Source organism: Puma concolor, chromosome C1, assembly GCF_028749965.1.
Source record: "Puma concolor isolate L17-30 chromosome C1, mPumCon1.1.hap2, whole genome shotgun sequence".
NCBI lineage: Eukaryota > Metazoa > Chordata > Mammalia > Carnivora > Felidae > Puma > Puma concolor.
In genome coordinates, this window is record NC_141674.1 from 208,123,345 (window position 1) to 208,139,531 (window position 16,187).

Below are 16,187 nucleotides of genomic sequence, written 5' to 3' on the forward strand. Positions count from 1 at the left end.
TATGAAATTGCAAAAAAAAAAACCCCAAAATAGCTAAGAATCTTAAAACAGAAGGAGAAAATTGGAGGACTCACACTTTCTGATTTGAAAACTTACTACGAAGGTACAGAATTCAAAATGACGTAGTACCAGCATAAGGCGGGACGTATAGATCAGTGGAATGGAATGGAGTGCTCTCAAATACACTCAGACAACTATGGTCAATTGATTTTCCGCGAGAGTACTAAACCCATTCAATGGGAAAGGATATCCACATGCAAAATAATGTATTTGGACCTCTACCTCACATCACATACAAAAATTAACTCGAAATGGGTCAAGAAACTTAATATAAAAGCCAAAGGTATAAAATTTTGGCAGGAGACATAGGTGTAAGTCTTTGTGACCTTGGGCTAGGCAACAGTTTCTTAGGTATGACACCAAATGCATAGGGAACATGCAGAAACTTGCAGAAAAATGCAGAAACAACAGAAAAAAAGAGATTAGTTGAACGTTCTCAAACTTAAAACCTTTGGTGGATCAAAGGACACTAACAAGAACATGAAAAGGCAACTCACAGACTAGGAGGAAATGTTTTCAAATCATATATCTGATAAGGGTTTAGTATCCAGTGTTTAGTTATCCGTGCTGTCAGCACAGAGCCTGATGTGGGGCTTGAACTCACAAACCATGAAATCATGACCTGAGCTGAAGTCAAGAGTTGGATGCTTCACTGACTGAGCCACCCACATGCCTCTGAAATATTATTCTATACCCACTAGGACAGTTATGATCAAATATAGGAAAATAATGAGTGTTAGCAAGGGGACCCTCAAAACTGTTGGCAAGCATATAGAATTGTGTCACCTCTGTGGAAAACACTTTGGTGGTTCTTCAAAAAGTTAAACAAAGAATTCCTATATGATCCAGTAACCCCGCTCCTAGCTGCGTATACCCAAGAGAATTGAAAACATATACGTGAACAAAATCCTGTACCTAAATATTTACAGCAACCCTATTAATAAAAGCCATAGGGCAGTAACCGCATAAATATCCACCAACTGATGTGTGGATAAACAAAATGTAGTGTGTTCCTACAATGGAATATTATCCAACCATAAAAAGAATGACACCTGCTACAACATGAAATGAACCTTGCAGGCATTGTAAAGTCACAAAGGATTGCATACTGTGTGATTCTATTTCAATGAAATGTTCCGGGTAGGCAAATCCATAGACAGACTCTTGGTTGTTGGGGGAGGGGTGATGATAATGAGTCTGGGGTTTATTTTGGGGATAATAAAAATGTTCTGGAATTAGATAGTGATGATGGTTGCACAATGTGAATAAACTAAGAACCACTGAATTGCACACTTTAAAATGGTGAATTTCCTGGTGTGGAAATGATATCTCAGTTGAAAAAAGGGTTTGGCATATTGCCTGGCCATGGTAAGGGCTAATTGTTAATACCTTAGTTATAGAGTGTTTAGGAGATGCCCCATGCTATGCTGAAGTCCGTATACACGATCTCATTTCATCCTTTCAACAGCCTTAATCAAGGCACAGAGGGGTAAATAAATAGCCTAGGGCCACACAGCTGGTGGGTGGCAGAAATTGGGACTTGAATGTAGGCATCTGATTCTGGAAACTGTTTTTAATCCCTCTGCTTTCCTACCCATTCCCCCCTGCTTATGGTGATTATTATTTTTCCTCTTATGCCTAGGTGGCTTGGATAATTTAACCAACATTTTCCTAGACCGATGGAAGGGGTAAACTTGCCTTTCCACTTCTATGAAAAAATTTAACGCTTTATGGCAGAAATAAAAGCCAAGGCCGTAGGGTATTTACCATCTCAAATGAGCTTCAGATTTTTTTCTTTCTTATAGAAAAAAAAAAAAAAAAAAGAGGTCCTTGTCCAGGAGACTTGCCTTGAGGGCCTGGCTTTCTGTGGGTTGTACCTCTGTCATAGAGACAAACTGGGGCTGAGCCTGACTGCTCTCACACTAGGTGATCACTGGAAATAGGAACGGCGCCATGGTGGGCCAGCTCAAGTTGGAGATCACAGCCTGTGTCTGGGCTGCTGAGAGGAGCGTGATTCATCGTAGACAAACGTTCGGTTCCCTTCAAAGAGGAAGTTAGTAGTATTTGATGAAGTTTTGGGGTGCTGGTGGGGTGGTCTGGAGCCGACGACCAAGAAAGAATTCTTGCAGATGTCTTTGGTGCGAAAAGATGATTTTATTAAAGCATGGGGACAGGACCCGTGGGCAGGAAGAGCTGTGCTGGGGTCCTGATGGATAACTCATTATATACCCCTGAGGTTGGGAGGGGGGTCAGAGATAGAGTAAGTCTCCAAGGAATTTTGGAAGCAAGGTTTCCAGGACCTCGAGGGGCTAGGGAAACGCCATTTATCACAGTTTAATAAAACCTCAGTCATGAGACCCTTCAGATGCATGTGGGGGGAGCATACACTTGGAGCTTGATTGCCAGCATATATCCTGGGCCAGTTGAGATAATGGATTTACAGGATCCTCCAGGTTGGGACAATGTTAAGCCAGGATTCCCTTTTGCCCCTAGTGAAGTGTATTCATCAAGGCAGCTGAGCACTTAGAGGGGCGTCACTCTGCCTGTTTCAAGGACTTGTCGGACTGTAGTCAGGAAGGGAATTCAGCTTTTCATTTGCCTTAGTTTCCCACATCAACATGGCAAGCACTTAAACCCCTTTCCTTTTTCCTGGGGAGCCAGGAGTGTCCAAGGAATATCACACAGATCCCGCCTGGGGTAGGGGTCTGTGGGGGGGCGGGGTGGTGCTAGCTTGTGCTTTGCCCCTCAGCCTGCCTCACGCTCCCTCATCAGTTTTCATGCAGGAAGCTGGGATCTGACAAAGCCCCGATGCCAGACACGGTCAACCAACGCTAATTTTTACTTTGACCTCTTTGCTTTATAATCAGTCGTTTCTTATTTTGTTTTGATCCTTTGATTTCATGCCATATCTGTTGGTTTGGGTGGCAGGACATGTGTATTTATTTGACTAAATGAATCAGTGAATGAATAAATGAAGAGATATAGGCCAGGCGAATATATCATTTCTTTAGGTTATGCCCAGTGGAGCGTGGGGCCAGGATTGTGATGCGGGTTCGGTTGAAATTTCTAGAAATATTAATCCAAGACACCAAGCTCAACCAGTGGTCAGTGACCAACTTAATCATGTGGCTTTCTCACTTCCCAGGAACCCCCCCTCCTCACCCCTGCCCCCTCCCCCCCAGGCAGGGCAGGGATACATTTTCTTCTCCTCAAGCTTACTGTGCAGCGTAAATCAACATTTCTGACACTCCTTTCCTGACTGTGTATAGAAGTGAATTTGTTTTTTCACAAGGCTTGAACTCACAACCCTGAGATCAAGATCTGAGCTGAGATCGAGTGTTGAACACGCTTAACCGACTGAGCCACCAAGGAGCCCCGGGTGAATTCTTTTTTAAATTTTTAAATTTTTTTAACGTTTACTTATGTTTGAAAGAGAGAGAGACAGAGTGCGAGTGGGGGGGCGGGGGTCAGAGACAGGGGAAGACACAGAATCCAAAGCAGGCTTCCGGCTCTGAGCTATCAGCCCAGAGCCTGATTCGGGGTTCAAACCCACGGACCAAGAGATCATGACCTGAGCTGGAGTTGGATGCCCAACCGGCTAAGCCACCCAGGCGCCCCCGGGGTGAATTCTTTCTTGAGCTCAGAAGGAATGCTTGCTCTTTCAGCATGGTCTTGGGTACCAAACTCAACCCTCCAGCGTCCAAGCCTACACTCCTTGGTCTCTTGTGGGAAGCAGTGTGCTGCCCTTTGCAGTTGCTACCCTCCGTGAACAGCAGGCTTTGGTCTCTTAGGGTCCCAGCTGTGATCCTACGGGCAAATCCTGCCTACATGATCTCAAGAGGTGAGGAGCTTCCCATTCTCCATGCTTAGCTGCCCTGACCCTTGTGCAGCCATGACTGAGAGGAAAGAGACTCGTCACGGCCCACTGGCTTTGGGCTGTCCTGGGCCTTAGTCCAGCTCTGTCTCTTGGGTTTCTTTATTAACTTTATTAAGGAATAACGGGACAAATAGGATTGCATACGTTTAGAGCGTACGATGTGATGATTTGATACAGATACACATGAGCAAGGTAATTCACACATTCATCGCTTCACTTGGTTAACACGGTCAACTTTGTGTGTGTGTGTGTGTGTGTGTGTGTGTGTGTGTGTGGTAAGAATGCTTAGGATCTACTGCGAACAAGTGTCAAGGATATAATACCGCATTATGAACTACAGTCCACCTCTTAGCTTTCAGTGGGCCCTGTGTTATGATCCGTCACTTAGAGGGTTTAAGAAAACCTTTGGAGTGCTTCTTTTTTTTTTTTTTTTAAATTTTTTTTTTTTTTCAACGTTTATTTATTTTTGGGACAGAGAGAGACAGAGCATGAACGGGGGAGGGGCAGAGAGAGAGGGAGACACAGAATCGGAAACAGGCTCCAGGCTCTGAGCCATCAGCCCAGAGCCCGACGCGGGGCTCGAACTCACGGACCGTGAGATCGTGACCTGGCTGAAGTCGGACGCTTAACCGACTGCGCCACCCAGGCGCCCCAGCTTTGGAGTGCTTCAAGACTTTTTTTTTTTAAAGACTGTCTGCTCTGCCCTGCTCAATTGGAATCACTGAAGCCCTTCTCCATGGTGTCCCGAGGCCAGTCCTGACCCCTTGATTAGCTGGGGCCAGAGGAAGTGACCAGCAGCGGCTGAGCAGTGTGTGTCCCAGGAAAGGACTACGTGTCTGGCGTGGTTTCAGTGGGAGGCAGGACGACCCATCACAGGTCGGCTGTGTCCTGCTGTGGGAGCGGGCCGAGTTACTCGCCTTCTCGGACCCCCTTCTCCACATTTCTACAGGTCTGTTCACAGTAGCCCTCACGGGGCTCTTGTGAAAACTAAAGAGGGAAGTCCGTGGGGGGTGGGGGGTACTTAGCTCCTTATTGCTGTTGTCTACTGTAGGTGCCCGGAGTGGTACAGTGAATAATCACTTTCAGTCCTTCAACGTAAGTTTCAGATAGATGATACCGTGGAGCTCCCCCAAGTATTGTCTTTTTGTGTTTTTCTGATACTGTTTAGTATTTATGATAAGTGGATGCTGGCCAGTTCCAGGCACCGTGCCCAGCGTTCTGCACATGTTATCTCCCGATAAATAGATATCTCCCGATATCTCCCGCGTGTCATCACGAGGTGGCCCTTAGGATGAGTGCCGCTGCCACTTCAGACTCATTCTCTGGGGCCCGTTCTTCCTCTGCCCCAGGGTGGAAGTCTGGGGGCAGATCCCACGGCCTTTCTGGTCCTCTTAGGTAACAAAAAGTCCTCTGTCTCTTCCAGTCTGCCCAAACAGCCTCGGTTCAGTAATTAAAACATTGATTCCCACATGATGGTAGGAATTTCTCAAGTTCATTTACAGTTAAAACTTCTGTCATTCCCTCTCCCTAGGAGCGCCTCTCCCCTAAGGCCTCGGGAAGACTGAAAGCTATTGGTGGGTAGGACCATGGGCTCTGCCCCCATGCCGGGCACTTTCTTGGGACACGGGGAACAATCTCTTCCCTCAGCCCTTGGGCTGCCATCTTGGGCAGGAACCAGCCTGCATCCCAGGTCTGTGAGCTCCCTCCGCTGTGGCCCTTGTCTGGACTATCCAAAGCACTCCCATGTCTTTCTCCTGACAAACTCTGGGAGCATGAGCTTTCCTTACTCAAAAGCCTTTCTCCACAGCCAGCGCTGGACACAGTCTCTCACCCTTCAGATTTTTCCAGATGTTGGTAGGACCCTAGTTCTCTGTGTCTAGCAGGCTGCAGGCTGCAGGGGACATTTAGACCCTCTCTCTTTTCACTGACTCCGGTTCCAGGGCATACATAGCGCTATTCAATAACCAGAATCAGCCATGTGGTGTAGCGGTTAGACCCAAGGACTCTGGGTTCCGAATCTCAGCTCTGGGCTCTAATGCCAGCTCTGCCATGTACTAGCTGTGGGGTCTTGGGCAGGCTACTTCAACTACTCTGGGCCTCAGTTTCCTTATCCGTGTAACAGGGATGATACGAGAGCCGATCTCAAAGGATTTTTAGGAAGATTAAATAAGATGAAATTTGTAACCTGTTTATGGTGGTTCCTGAGACATTTCAAGCACTACGCAAGCATTTGCTAAACAAGTATCAGGTGAAAGAGAGTCGGAATAAATAACAAGGGGAAGTTAATGACCACTTTATCAGGCATTCTCTAACTTCAAGACTCCTGAGTTCTTGCATCCTAATTTCTTGTGGGTGATGTCCTGCCTCCAGCCACATCCCCCCTGAGACATAGCTGGTGCTGTAGGAGGGTCTGGAGGTCTTGCGAAGCACTAGAAGATACTCAGCCCCGTTTTACCCCAAGTGCTAGGGATGCTAAGAAGTATGGGTCTAGGAAGGGTGACTCAGGGCATTACAAGGGATGACCACGACAAGAGTTCCCAGACGCCACTTTTCTGGAAGGGTTTCTGGGAAAAGCAATATCAGGGGTAGACACTGAGAGTTGCATTTTGCAATACTCTGCCAGTCTTGTAGCCTGGTTATCTCACATCTCGTTGTCTCTGTTCCTCACAGCCCAGTCTGAAGATGGCTATCCTCATGGTTTATGGGACTTTTCCGAGTATCCTGAGACAATTAATTATCCTACTCTTGACATGCCTGAGGGGCCAGAACTGAAACACAGAGAAATGATGTAATTGAACCAGTCACGTAGCCCGGGTGAGGCCGAGCCGGGTCAGATCTCTGGACTCCAGACTTCCATTTCATCTGATGAGATCCGCCGCCGTGCTGTTATCCCAGCACTGACTTTGTTTAGTCACAGAAGCTGCGAACATAATTTCAGAGATGTGTGGCCAGGGTCATTTGGTAAAAATGACGTTACCAGGAAGTTAAAATACTCAAAACTCTGGAGAAAGTTGTGTGTCAGGACTGTGTCAGGGGGAAAAAAAAAAAAATCAAAACAAGACCAGAAATCAGTTATGACTATGAGCAAAAGGGAAATTGTTTTACTATGGGCCATACGGAGAAAGGTTAAAAGTATTTCTACTTCTCTGATAACTTCGAGAACATATTGAGTTTGGTGCAGCCTCCAATGTTTTTGATAGCATGAGTTCAGAATAAACAATTTGTAACTGCACGCCTGCATTTATGTCTGGCCATGTAGGAATTCACTTTTTAAAGGAGAGTTTTATGGGCGCCTGGGTGGCTCAGTCGGTTGAGTGTCTGACTCTTGATTTCAGCCCAGGTCATGATCTCATGGTTTGTGGGACTGAGCCCTGCGTTGGACTCTGTGCTGACATCTCGGGGCCTGCTTGGGATTCTCTCTTTCTGCCCCTCCCCAGCACATGTGCACGCTCTTTCTCTCTCTCCCTCGCTCTCTCAAGATAAATAAATAAAATGGAAGCATTAGAAAAGAAGAAAGTTTTATTAAGGCTCAAAAAAATTTGGAAAAATATCCATCTTCTATTTTCTACTTTTTCTCAGTCTCTTTGTTTCATTGAGCGAGGCAAAGGGTAGGAAAAAGAGAATGAGCTCTGGAATTGTGCAGACCTGGGTTCAAATCCCGAGTCGACGACTACCATTGGCATGACCTTGGGCAATTTTCTTAGCTTCACTGACTTTCAATTTCCTTATCCATGAAATGATTATCATGATACTTACCTCACAGGGTTGAGGTAAGCAAAGCCTTTACCAAAGGCTCGATTCATAACTGACGTTCGGCTAGGTATGGGCTGTGAAATATCTTAGACTCATTTAAAATGCCAGCTCAGTGGGGCGCCTGGGTGGCGCAGTCGGTTAAGCGTCCGACTTCAGCCAGGTCACGATCTCGCGGTCCGTGAGTTCGAGCCCCGCGTCAGGCTCTGGGCTGATGGCTCAGAGCCTGGAGCCTGTTTCCGATTCTGTGTCTCCCTCTCTCTCTGCCCCTCCCCCGTTCATGCTCTGTCTCTCTCTGTCCCAAAAATAAATAAACGTTGAAAAAAAAAATTAAAAAAAAAAAAAATGCCAGCTCAGAATCGATTTATCAAAACAGCATGCCATCAATGCAAGGATAGACAGATCAAAAGAACAGAATAAAGAGCTCAGAAACAGACTTACACATATATGGTTAATTGATTTTTGACTAAGATTCCAAGGTAACTCAATGGGCCAAGGACAGTCTTTTCAGTAGATGATGCTAGAGCAATGAAACAAACATACACAAAAAGAAGATGAGTGTAGGGGCACCTGGGTGGCTCAGTCAGTTAAGCATCTGACTTCGGCTCAGGTCATGATCTCACAGTCCGTGAGTTCGAGCCCTGCGTTGGGCTCTGTGCTGACAGCTCAGAGCCCAGAGCCTGCTTCAGATTCTGTGTCTCCCTCTCTCCCTGACCCTCCTCCGTTCATGCTCTGTCTTTCTGTCTCAAAAATAAACATTAAAAAAAAAAATTAAAAAAAAAGAAAATGAGTCTTGATGTATACCTTGCACTACATACAAAACTTAACTTGACATGAATCACAGACTTCAGTATATGAGATAAGCGATAAAATTCATAGGAGAAAATCTTTGTGACTTTGGGTGAGACAAAATTTCTTTTTTTAAAATTTAATAATTTTTTTTTTTTTTTGAGAGACAGCAAGAGTCGGGGAAGGGCAGAGAGAGACAGAAGCATAAATCTGAAGCAGTTTCCAGGCTCTGCCCTGTCAGCACAGAGCTCAATGCGGGGCTCAAACTCACCAACTGTGAGATCATGACCTGAGCTGAAATTGGATGCTTAACCAACTGAGCCACCCAGGCGCCCTGAAACAAAATTTCTTTTTTTCTTTTTCTTTAAAAAAATTTTTTTTTTTTTACATTTATTTGTTTTTGAGAGACGGAGAGAGACAGAGAACAAGTGGGGAAGGGGCAGAAAGAGAGGGAGACACAGAATCCGAAGCAGGCTCCAGGCTCTGAGCTGTCAGCACAGAGCCCGATGTGAGGCTGGAACTTGTACACTATGAGATCATGACCTGAGCCGAAGTCAGACCCTTAACCGACTGGGCCACCCAGGTGCCCCCCAAATTTCTTAAGATACAAAAAAAAGCACAAACTGTGAAAAATTTTGATGAGTTGGCATCTATCAATATGAAGAAAGTTGTGCTCTTCAAAGGACATTGTTAAGATTTCTGGGGCATCTTGGCTCTCGAAGTACAGCACAACGGCTGGGGACTCCGGGGAGTGTGGAAGGGGCTGCCTGGAAAGCAGATGTGTGGAAGCTTCTGGTCAGCGTGGACTACCTGGGTTCTGTGAGTTTCCTAGTTTGTCACTTTGCAGGTAAAATATGGCTAAAAGCTTATAGAGTAAGTGGAAAAGGAACATGCATGCTGAAAAGAGAAAAATGAATGCCCCAAAGGAACTCACCAGACTTAAAAGTATTCTTTAAGTGGATAGTGTTTTTTTAAAATGTTTATTTATTTATTTTGAGAGAGGCAGAGAGAGAGAGAGAGAGAGAGAGAGAGAGAGAGAGAGAGAGCACGAGCATGTGTACAAGCAGGGTAGGGGCAGAAAGAGAGGAAGAGAGAGAAACTCAATCAGGCTCTGTGGTATCAGTGCACAGTCCAATGCGGGGCTGGATCCCATGAACCTTCGGATCTTGGCCTGAGCCCAAATCAAAGGTTGGACACGTAACCGACTGAGCCACCCAGGCGTCCTGATGGTGATGCTGTAATGAAAGATGTTCAAGAGGTAGCAACTGTGATGGTACCCCAACATTGTCAAGAGAAAAACTTAGTAAGTGGCACAAGGAGAAAAAGATGATACGCAAACAGAAACTGATTTTAAGAGGAACAAAGAGTCTTCTAGGCCAGCATGGGCAGTACCCCATATGAATGAACCAGAGACAAAGAGAAAGACTGAAGGCCAAGCAAGAAAAAGGGAAGGGAAAGAGCCAAACAAGAGTAGCAAAGGCCATGAAGGGTTTGGCTTGGCAGACTCTGAAAAACTTGAAAAACCCTACTTGGGACAGGTCTTTGATTAGAATGTATGTATGGATTTCAACTTCCCCCAAATGAAAACTTTCTCTCCAGATCCCACTTGGCTTTTTTCTTCAGTTCAAACCCAACTTAATTCCTCAAATTTGTTTTGGGAGCTTGAACAAAATATTTTCTTTGATTAAAAAAAGGGGGGGGTACCTGGGTGGCTCAGTTGGTTAAGCATCCAACTTCAGCTCAGGTCATGATCTCACGGTTTGTAGGTTCCAGCCCCACGTCAGGCTCTGGGCTGACAGCTCAGAGCCTGGAGCCTGCTTCAGAGTCTGTGTCTCCCTCTCTCTCTGCCCCTGCCCTGCCCATGCTCTCTCTCTCTCTCTCTCTCTCTCTCTCTCTCTCTCTCTCTCAAAAATAAATAAACATTTAAAAAAATTAAAAAAAAAGAGACACTTCAGAAAATGGAAATGCCAGCCACAGACTAGGAGAAAATATTTGGAAAAGGATTTTCTTCTTTAACATTGCTGTCTCTTGAAACTGTGACACAGAGTAGAAGGAATTAGTAATTGTTGCATGTCCCCATCCTTTCCCTGATACAGTGCAGTTGGCAGATGCATTCCCTTCCTCCCTCACATTGTATGCCATTATTCAGTGCCATCGTTCGCGTAATACTGTTACGGGTGAGAGCTGGAGAGAAGGTTGGGCTGTGGGTAATGAGGTGGCAAGCCCCACGTCTTCCATTCTATTCTTGATGGAAGAGGAAAGAGCAACAATAAAAAATCTGAAGTCAGGCACATGCGCATCGGAAGACAACCTGACGTTCTCGTTAGCAGCAAAGCACTCTCAAAAATGACAGCAGGAAGCATAGATGGGGCACACGCATTCTGCCAGATATGGCACTAAGTGCTTCACTTGCATCATTTCTTTAACTGTAGGAGAAACATCTATGCGTGGAGTCTGCATGGGGTCCCAGAAGAAGCAGAGACACCCAGCAGGCATCCAACCAAGTTTCCTCTGGGCTCTTCCCTCCCTCGTGCCTGTACAAGATTTTGTTCTTCCTATGTCTCTGAATTGCTTTGCCTTTTGGACTTCATTCTGGATTCATCCATCTTTTTCTTGGTTTTGTTGTCTTGGGACCGTTGGCTTGATTTGGAGGATTTCTCTCGTTTGCAACTTCGGCTTCAGACTCGGCTTCCCGGCACCCGGCTTCATGCTTCCTTGCTTCTTAAACCTGCCATCTCCTCTCCACCTCCGGAGGGTTGTAGATTTGCAGTGTTTGGCCACTGTTATGTCCCAAGGCACGGATTACATGCAATACTGGGCTCCACCATCAACAATGTCTCTCTCGTTCCGATGACCCTGACAAACCACTGTCAGCATCGTTGTAGATGGAAGTTGTCAGGTGCTTATGATAAAAACAAGGTGCAAAGGCCAAATCTACCTTGGCCAAGGTAGTCGTGCAGCTTTTCAAGTATCAATGTAGCCGTGAGGATGTCTTTATTGGTATGACCAAATGTCCAGTGTACAGATGATCTTGGTGTTGGAATGGTCAGGGCTTCGACCTTGGAGCCAGCTGGGGACTTACGGGTGAACACAGCCTAAAGCATAAGGTGAGTAGACCGGTGGGGAAGACAGGAGCACATGCTCATTCTCCCGCTCTTTGCACAGGTGTCCTCATAGACTTAGGTCTGGGCACGAAGCTGGGTGAGTTCGTGTAGCAGCTGTGAAAGTCCCAGTGCTTGGGCTCTACACATTCCAGATGTTGCCATGCTTGCCTTGAGCTCTGGTTTAACAGCAGCAGAACCACGAGAAATGTTTTCTCTAGGGTCGATTCCCCAAGATAGCCTGGCTGCGATTCATTGGCCGCAGACAACCGGGAACGCAGCATCCCTCCCAGTTTACTTTAACTTGGACTAATAGCCTCTCAGAATAAGCATCCCAGGGAGCGGATGGACTGACATCAAAGTCTTCAATCTCTTTTCCAAGTTTGATCACAGCGGCCATTTTAACACAAGGTCTGCATAGGTTTTAAAAGCTTGAACTGAGCTCAGCGGGTCACTGGCAGAATTCCTGCCCCTCCCCCGACCCTCCAGAGACAGCCAAGAGATGTGTGGATGGCTTCTGTGTGACGCCACCAAGGAGGAGCTGAGTGCCGTCGAACGGGGGCAACACCTACCCACCATGGTGCCCTGCACCATAACCCATGTTCACCTTACTCACGCTATTGAAGAGAAGCTGGAGGATTCTTTGTTTATTATAAAAAATAGATTTTTTTATTATGAAAAATACATCTATGAGCTGGCTGCAGAAGACGGGTAGAACGTCTCCATGTTTTCAAAAGGCTATCTGGCACCAGGCAGCCTTAAATCTTAGAATGATTAAGCTGACAGGGATCCAAAAGCTCACACAGTCCATAGAATTCTGCATGGTGAAGCCCTCACCTCCAACAGTTTTACAGACCAGGAATCTGAAGTGCAGAAAGGTTTGGGAAGGATTTATGGAGTTTGCGTCGTTAGGAAGAACAGAAACGTAAGTCCCAGTTTCTTGACAGTCAATCCTGCACTTGATTCCAACTGTCCTTTATCCAGATGATGGTGCCTGACGGTCTCTGGAAACCTGTGGAAGGCATCATGGTTTTTCCCCAAGAGGGAGTTAACTAATTTTCAATGAGCGCAGACTTTGGGGTAACCGTTCCCAGTGGGCACATTCTCACCCCGCCCCTCCCCTTTCACTATATTCAGGGCCACCTGGAAACTCTGGCTCTGGGCTGGAGGATGACAAGCCATCCCTGCTTCCCCGACTCTCTCTTTCTTCGCACAGCTGTGCAGTTCAGTGAGCTGAACTGCACCGCTCCGAGTGCACTGTTCACTCTGCCACGACCAACCTCTGTTGTAAATCTTCCTCCCTGGACACGTGACGATGCACTTCTTGACTATATATCCCGGGAGCAGAGTGTCAGAGCGCTGAGCTGAGCCCCGCACAGAGGAAGCACGCTCTTGGGCTTGGCCGCTTAGCAACTCCGGACTTGGGAAGAAATTTGCCAGCCTTCGGTAAGTCAGCAATGCAACTTTGTTTCAGAAACATTTGAAACAAGGATATTTCTGGCAACCAGCAGATGCAGTTTTCCTTTCCTCTCTTTGTTGTAAGGAAACTTGGGTTTGAATTAAAAATAGGTTTGGGTCTGAGAAGCAAAATGTAAGCTAGCTTTTTTCTTTTTCTTTTTCTTTCTCTCTTTCTTTCTTTTTCTTTTTTTTTCTCTCTTTCGCTCAGTTAGAGAAAGCTTCCCAGTGATTCAAATGTTATTTATTTTCCTCTGTGCCCCCTCGTCTTATACTTTTTCCTTTTGCTTTTCAAAAAAAAAAAAAAAAAAAAAAAGACAATGCTTTTGACACGCTCACTTTAGGAAATGCAATTATGAGGACATGTATACACTACAAAAAGAAAACCCCTGGTCACGTTTCTCCCTATCTTCCCCCTCCACTCTGACCTTTCATTGCTAACCTCTGCCAACTAGTTTGTGGGACCTCTTACCGCCACTGCCCGGTGCAGTTACAGGCTTTTACGATGTTGCAATCCCACAAACCTTATGCTCACCCCCCCCCCCCTCCCTGCACCGTGGACCCGTGGGAGAGTTCTAACCTGCAGGTTTCTCCCCAGACCCTGGCTGAGTGGTGCTTCAATACTGAGATGGAGCCTCTGAACAGCACGCACCCCAGCACCGCAGCCCCCAGCGGCCACCTCGTGTCCCACGTGCCGGGCAGCGGGAGCAGCAACGGCAACGAGTACTTCTACATTCTGGTCGTCATGTCCTTCTACGGCATCTTCTTGATCGGAATCATGCTGGGCTATATGAAATCTAAGAGGCGGGAGAAGAAGTCCAGCCTGCTGCTGCTGTACAAAGATGAGGAGAGGCTCTGGGGGGAGGCCATGAAGCCGCTGCCCATGGTGTCGGGCCTGAGGTCGGTGCAGGTGCCCATGATGCTAAACATGCTGCAGGAGAGTGTGGCGCCCGCCCTGTCCTGTACCCTCTGCTCCATGGAAGGCGACAGCGTGAGCTCCGAGTCCTCCACACCGGACGTGCACCTCACCATCCAGGAGGAGGGGGCGGATGATGAGCTGGGGGAGACCTCGGAGACGCTCCTCAACGAAAGCAGCGAAGGCTCCTCGGAGAACATCCATCAGAATTCCTAGCACCCCCGGGGCCCCCCATCAGCCAGCACTCTCAGAGAGGGGACGGACACTTTCCGTGTCTGGTTTCACTTTTGCAGCGCATGCCGCTGCCACTTTAAAGAGACCTTGGGCAAGCCCCTGAATGGGGGGCCAAGGCTCAGCCGGAGGGAGCAGCCAGTTGTCCACGCCTGCGCCGGGCCTGCGGTGTAGACCTGCCACGGAAAAGCCCTGAAGACGTGCAGTGTGTACGCTCACTTTGGGGCCTGGGGGCTGGGGTTCCGGTTCAGAATTCGGCAGGTGGCCGTGCCTGCTGTTGCTTCCGCGCTGGATGCCCTGGGGAACTAACTCCTGCGGCGTCTGCCCCCCTCCCAGGGCTGCCCAACACCCAGGACACGCTGAGGGACTAGTTTTGATCTGCTAATTTGCCTAGAGCTTTGTTCTAGATCTGATTGGCTGTAAGTACCTCTCCTGTGTCTCTGTAGTGGTCTACAGCACTTATTTTGGAGGTCTTTTAGGTTAGAGGGGGGATGTCTGAGGGAAGACTTTTGTTTGATAGCAGAAAGCTGGAGAGCGAAACCTGGCTCATTTGCATACTGTAAGAAAAAAGAAAAAGCAACCTTTAAGCCTGATAACCTTGGCTGGGATTATAAAATGTAATCTGCTATTTTGACCCTTTGTCTAACCTATGACCTTGAACTCTGACCTCAGACCATCCGGCCTCTCATGCTGGCGGGACATTTTCTTGGTTGCAAGGGCTTCCCCAGAATCTAACCTGCACTCTGAATAGCCATGCAGGGGACTCTTCTGGATCTTTCCAGAAGGGGTGATGGTGGGGTTGAACGAGGCCAAGCCACTAGCTCTGCTGCTGCTTTTTTCCCAGCGTCGTTTTCGGAGCCGGGAGTCAACGTAACGTGGGCCTCCACCGTGTGGCGTTTCGTCTCGGCGCCGAGACCTAGAAGGGCATACTCAGGCGGAGGTCGCACAAAGCAGGGGTTCGGGTTCTGTTTTCTGATCCCGAGCCCGGACGCTGATCTGCTGTGTGGTCCTGGGCTTGTCATCAAGAGGCTCACTGCCTTCATGAGGCTCCTGAATTGAGATCCCCAGGGGGCCGGGAGGATGTCTTTGGATTTTAAGACTCTGTGATAAATCCTGTATGGCCTGGTGTGAGGAAGCTTGGACAAAATATTTCCCACTCAGCCAGTCAGCCTGAGAATGGATCTGTTATTTAAAGGAGCAGTTGGAGACCCAGAACGCACGTAACTGGGAAATCCAGGGCGCACCCCCCCCCCGTTCAGGCTGTCGTTTTCCCAGGAGTGAACCAGGGAGGCACATACCACATCGTACTCTGCAAAGTTCTCTGGGTAGCAGAATGTTAATACTTCAGCCGAGAGACGAGAAATCTAAAAGCAAACGCTCAGGAATGCTTGCTAATGTCTCCGTGTGTTCCTGCGGTCAGTAGCTTTGTAGCAGAGCCGTTCGGCCCTTGAAGGCAAGCAGGAAGAGAAACACACCAAAAGGTCAAATTTAATTCTAGTAAAAACAAAAAACAAAAAAAAAAAAAGAAAAAAAAGATTTTTTTTGTTTTTTAAAAGACATACTCTCCCTTGATTGGAGATAGCAATAACCACTGTTCCCATGGAAGGGTTAACAGTGGAGAAACTGGTTTATCAGTTTGCCTTAACACAGTGCTAGAGGAAATTTATGTTTGGGGGGGGGGGCGGGAAGGGCCCGCCGTTCACTTTAAAATTGCGAGTGTGGATTTACTCCAAGGGGGCTGTTTAAGGTGAAAGAAGCCAAGTTAAGTTTGGCTCCTTGCCTGGAATCACTTGAATTCTGAAACTTCACTGCGACGGACTTGTGCATGGTCACATTTTCCATTGCTTAATCCTGAAGTTTGGTGCAAGTCTATCTGCGCCTATTAAAAAAGTGATGTATATACTTCCTTCTTATTCTATTAAGTTGTATAAAATTGTCTTCTGTATTTAACAGTTTGTAATTTTCACACTATTTTTTAATTTAAATAAAACACATTTTCCCTACGAAA

At 47.0% G+C, this 16,187-nt stretch overlaps 1 protein-coding gene across 1 annotated transcript; it reads left to right on the forward strand.

Annotated features, from left to right (window-relative positions):
* The first annotated feature begins 12,728 nt into the window (after nucleotides 1-12,728).
* On the forward strand, nucleotides 12,729-16,187 carry KCNE4 (potassium voltage-gated channel subfamily E regulatory subunit 4). The gene is made up of 2 exons (XM_086719748.1): nucleotides 12,729-13,023; nucleotides 13,631-16,187. Exon 2 carries the CDS (start codon nucleotides 13,661-13,663, stop codon nucleotides 14,162-14,164), a length of 504 nt encoding a protein of 167 aa, XP_086575874.1. The 5' UTR covers nucleotides 12,729-13,023; nucleotides 13,631-13,660; the 3' UTR covers nucleotides 14,165-16,187.

Bases quoted from the DNA above. Each gene is read 5' to 3' on its own strand.
- KCNE4 (XM_086719748.1), top strand. From the start codon at position 13,661: ATGGAGCCTCTGAACAGCACGCACCCCAGCACCGCAGCCCCCAGCGGC.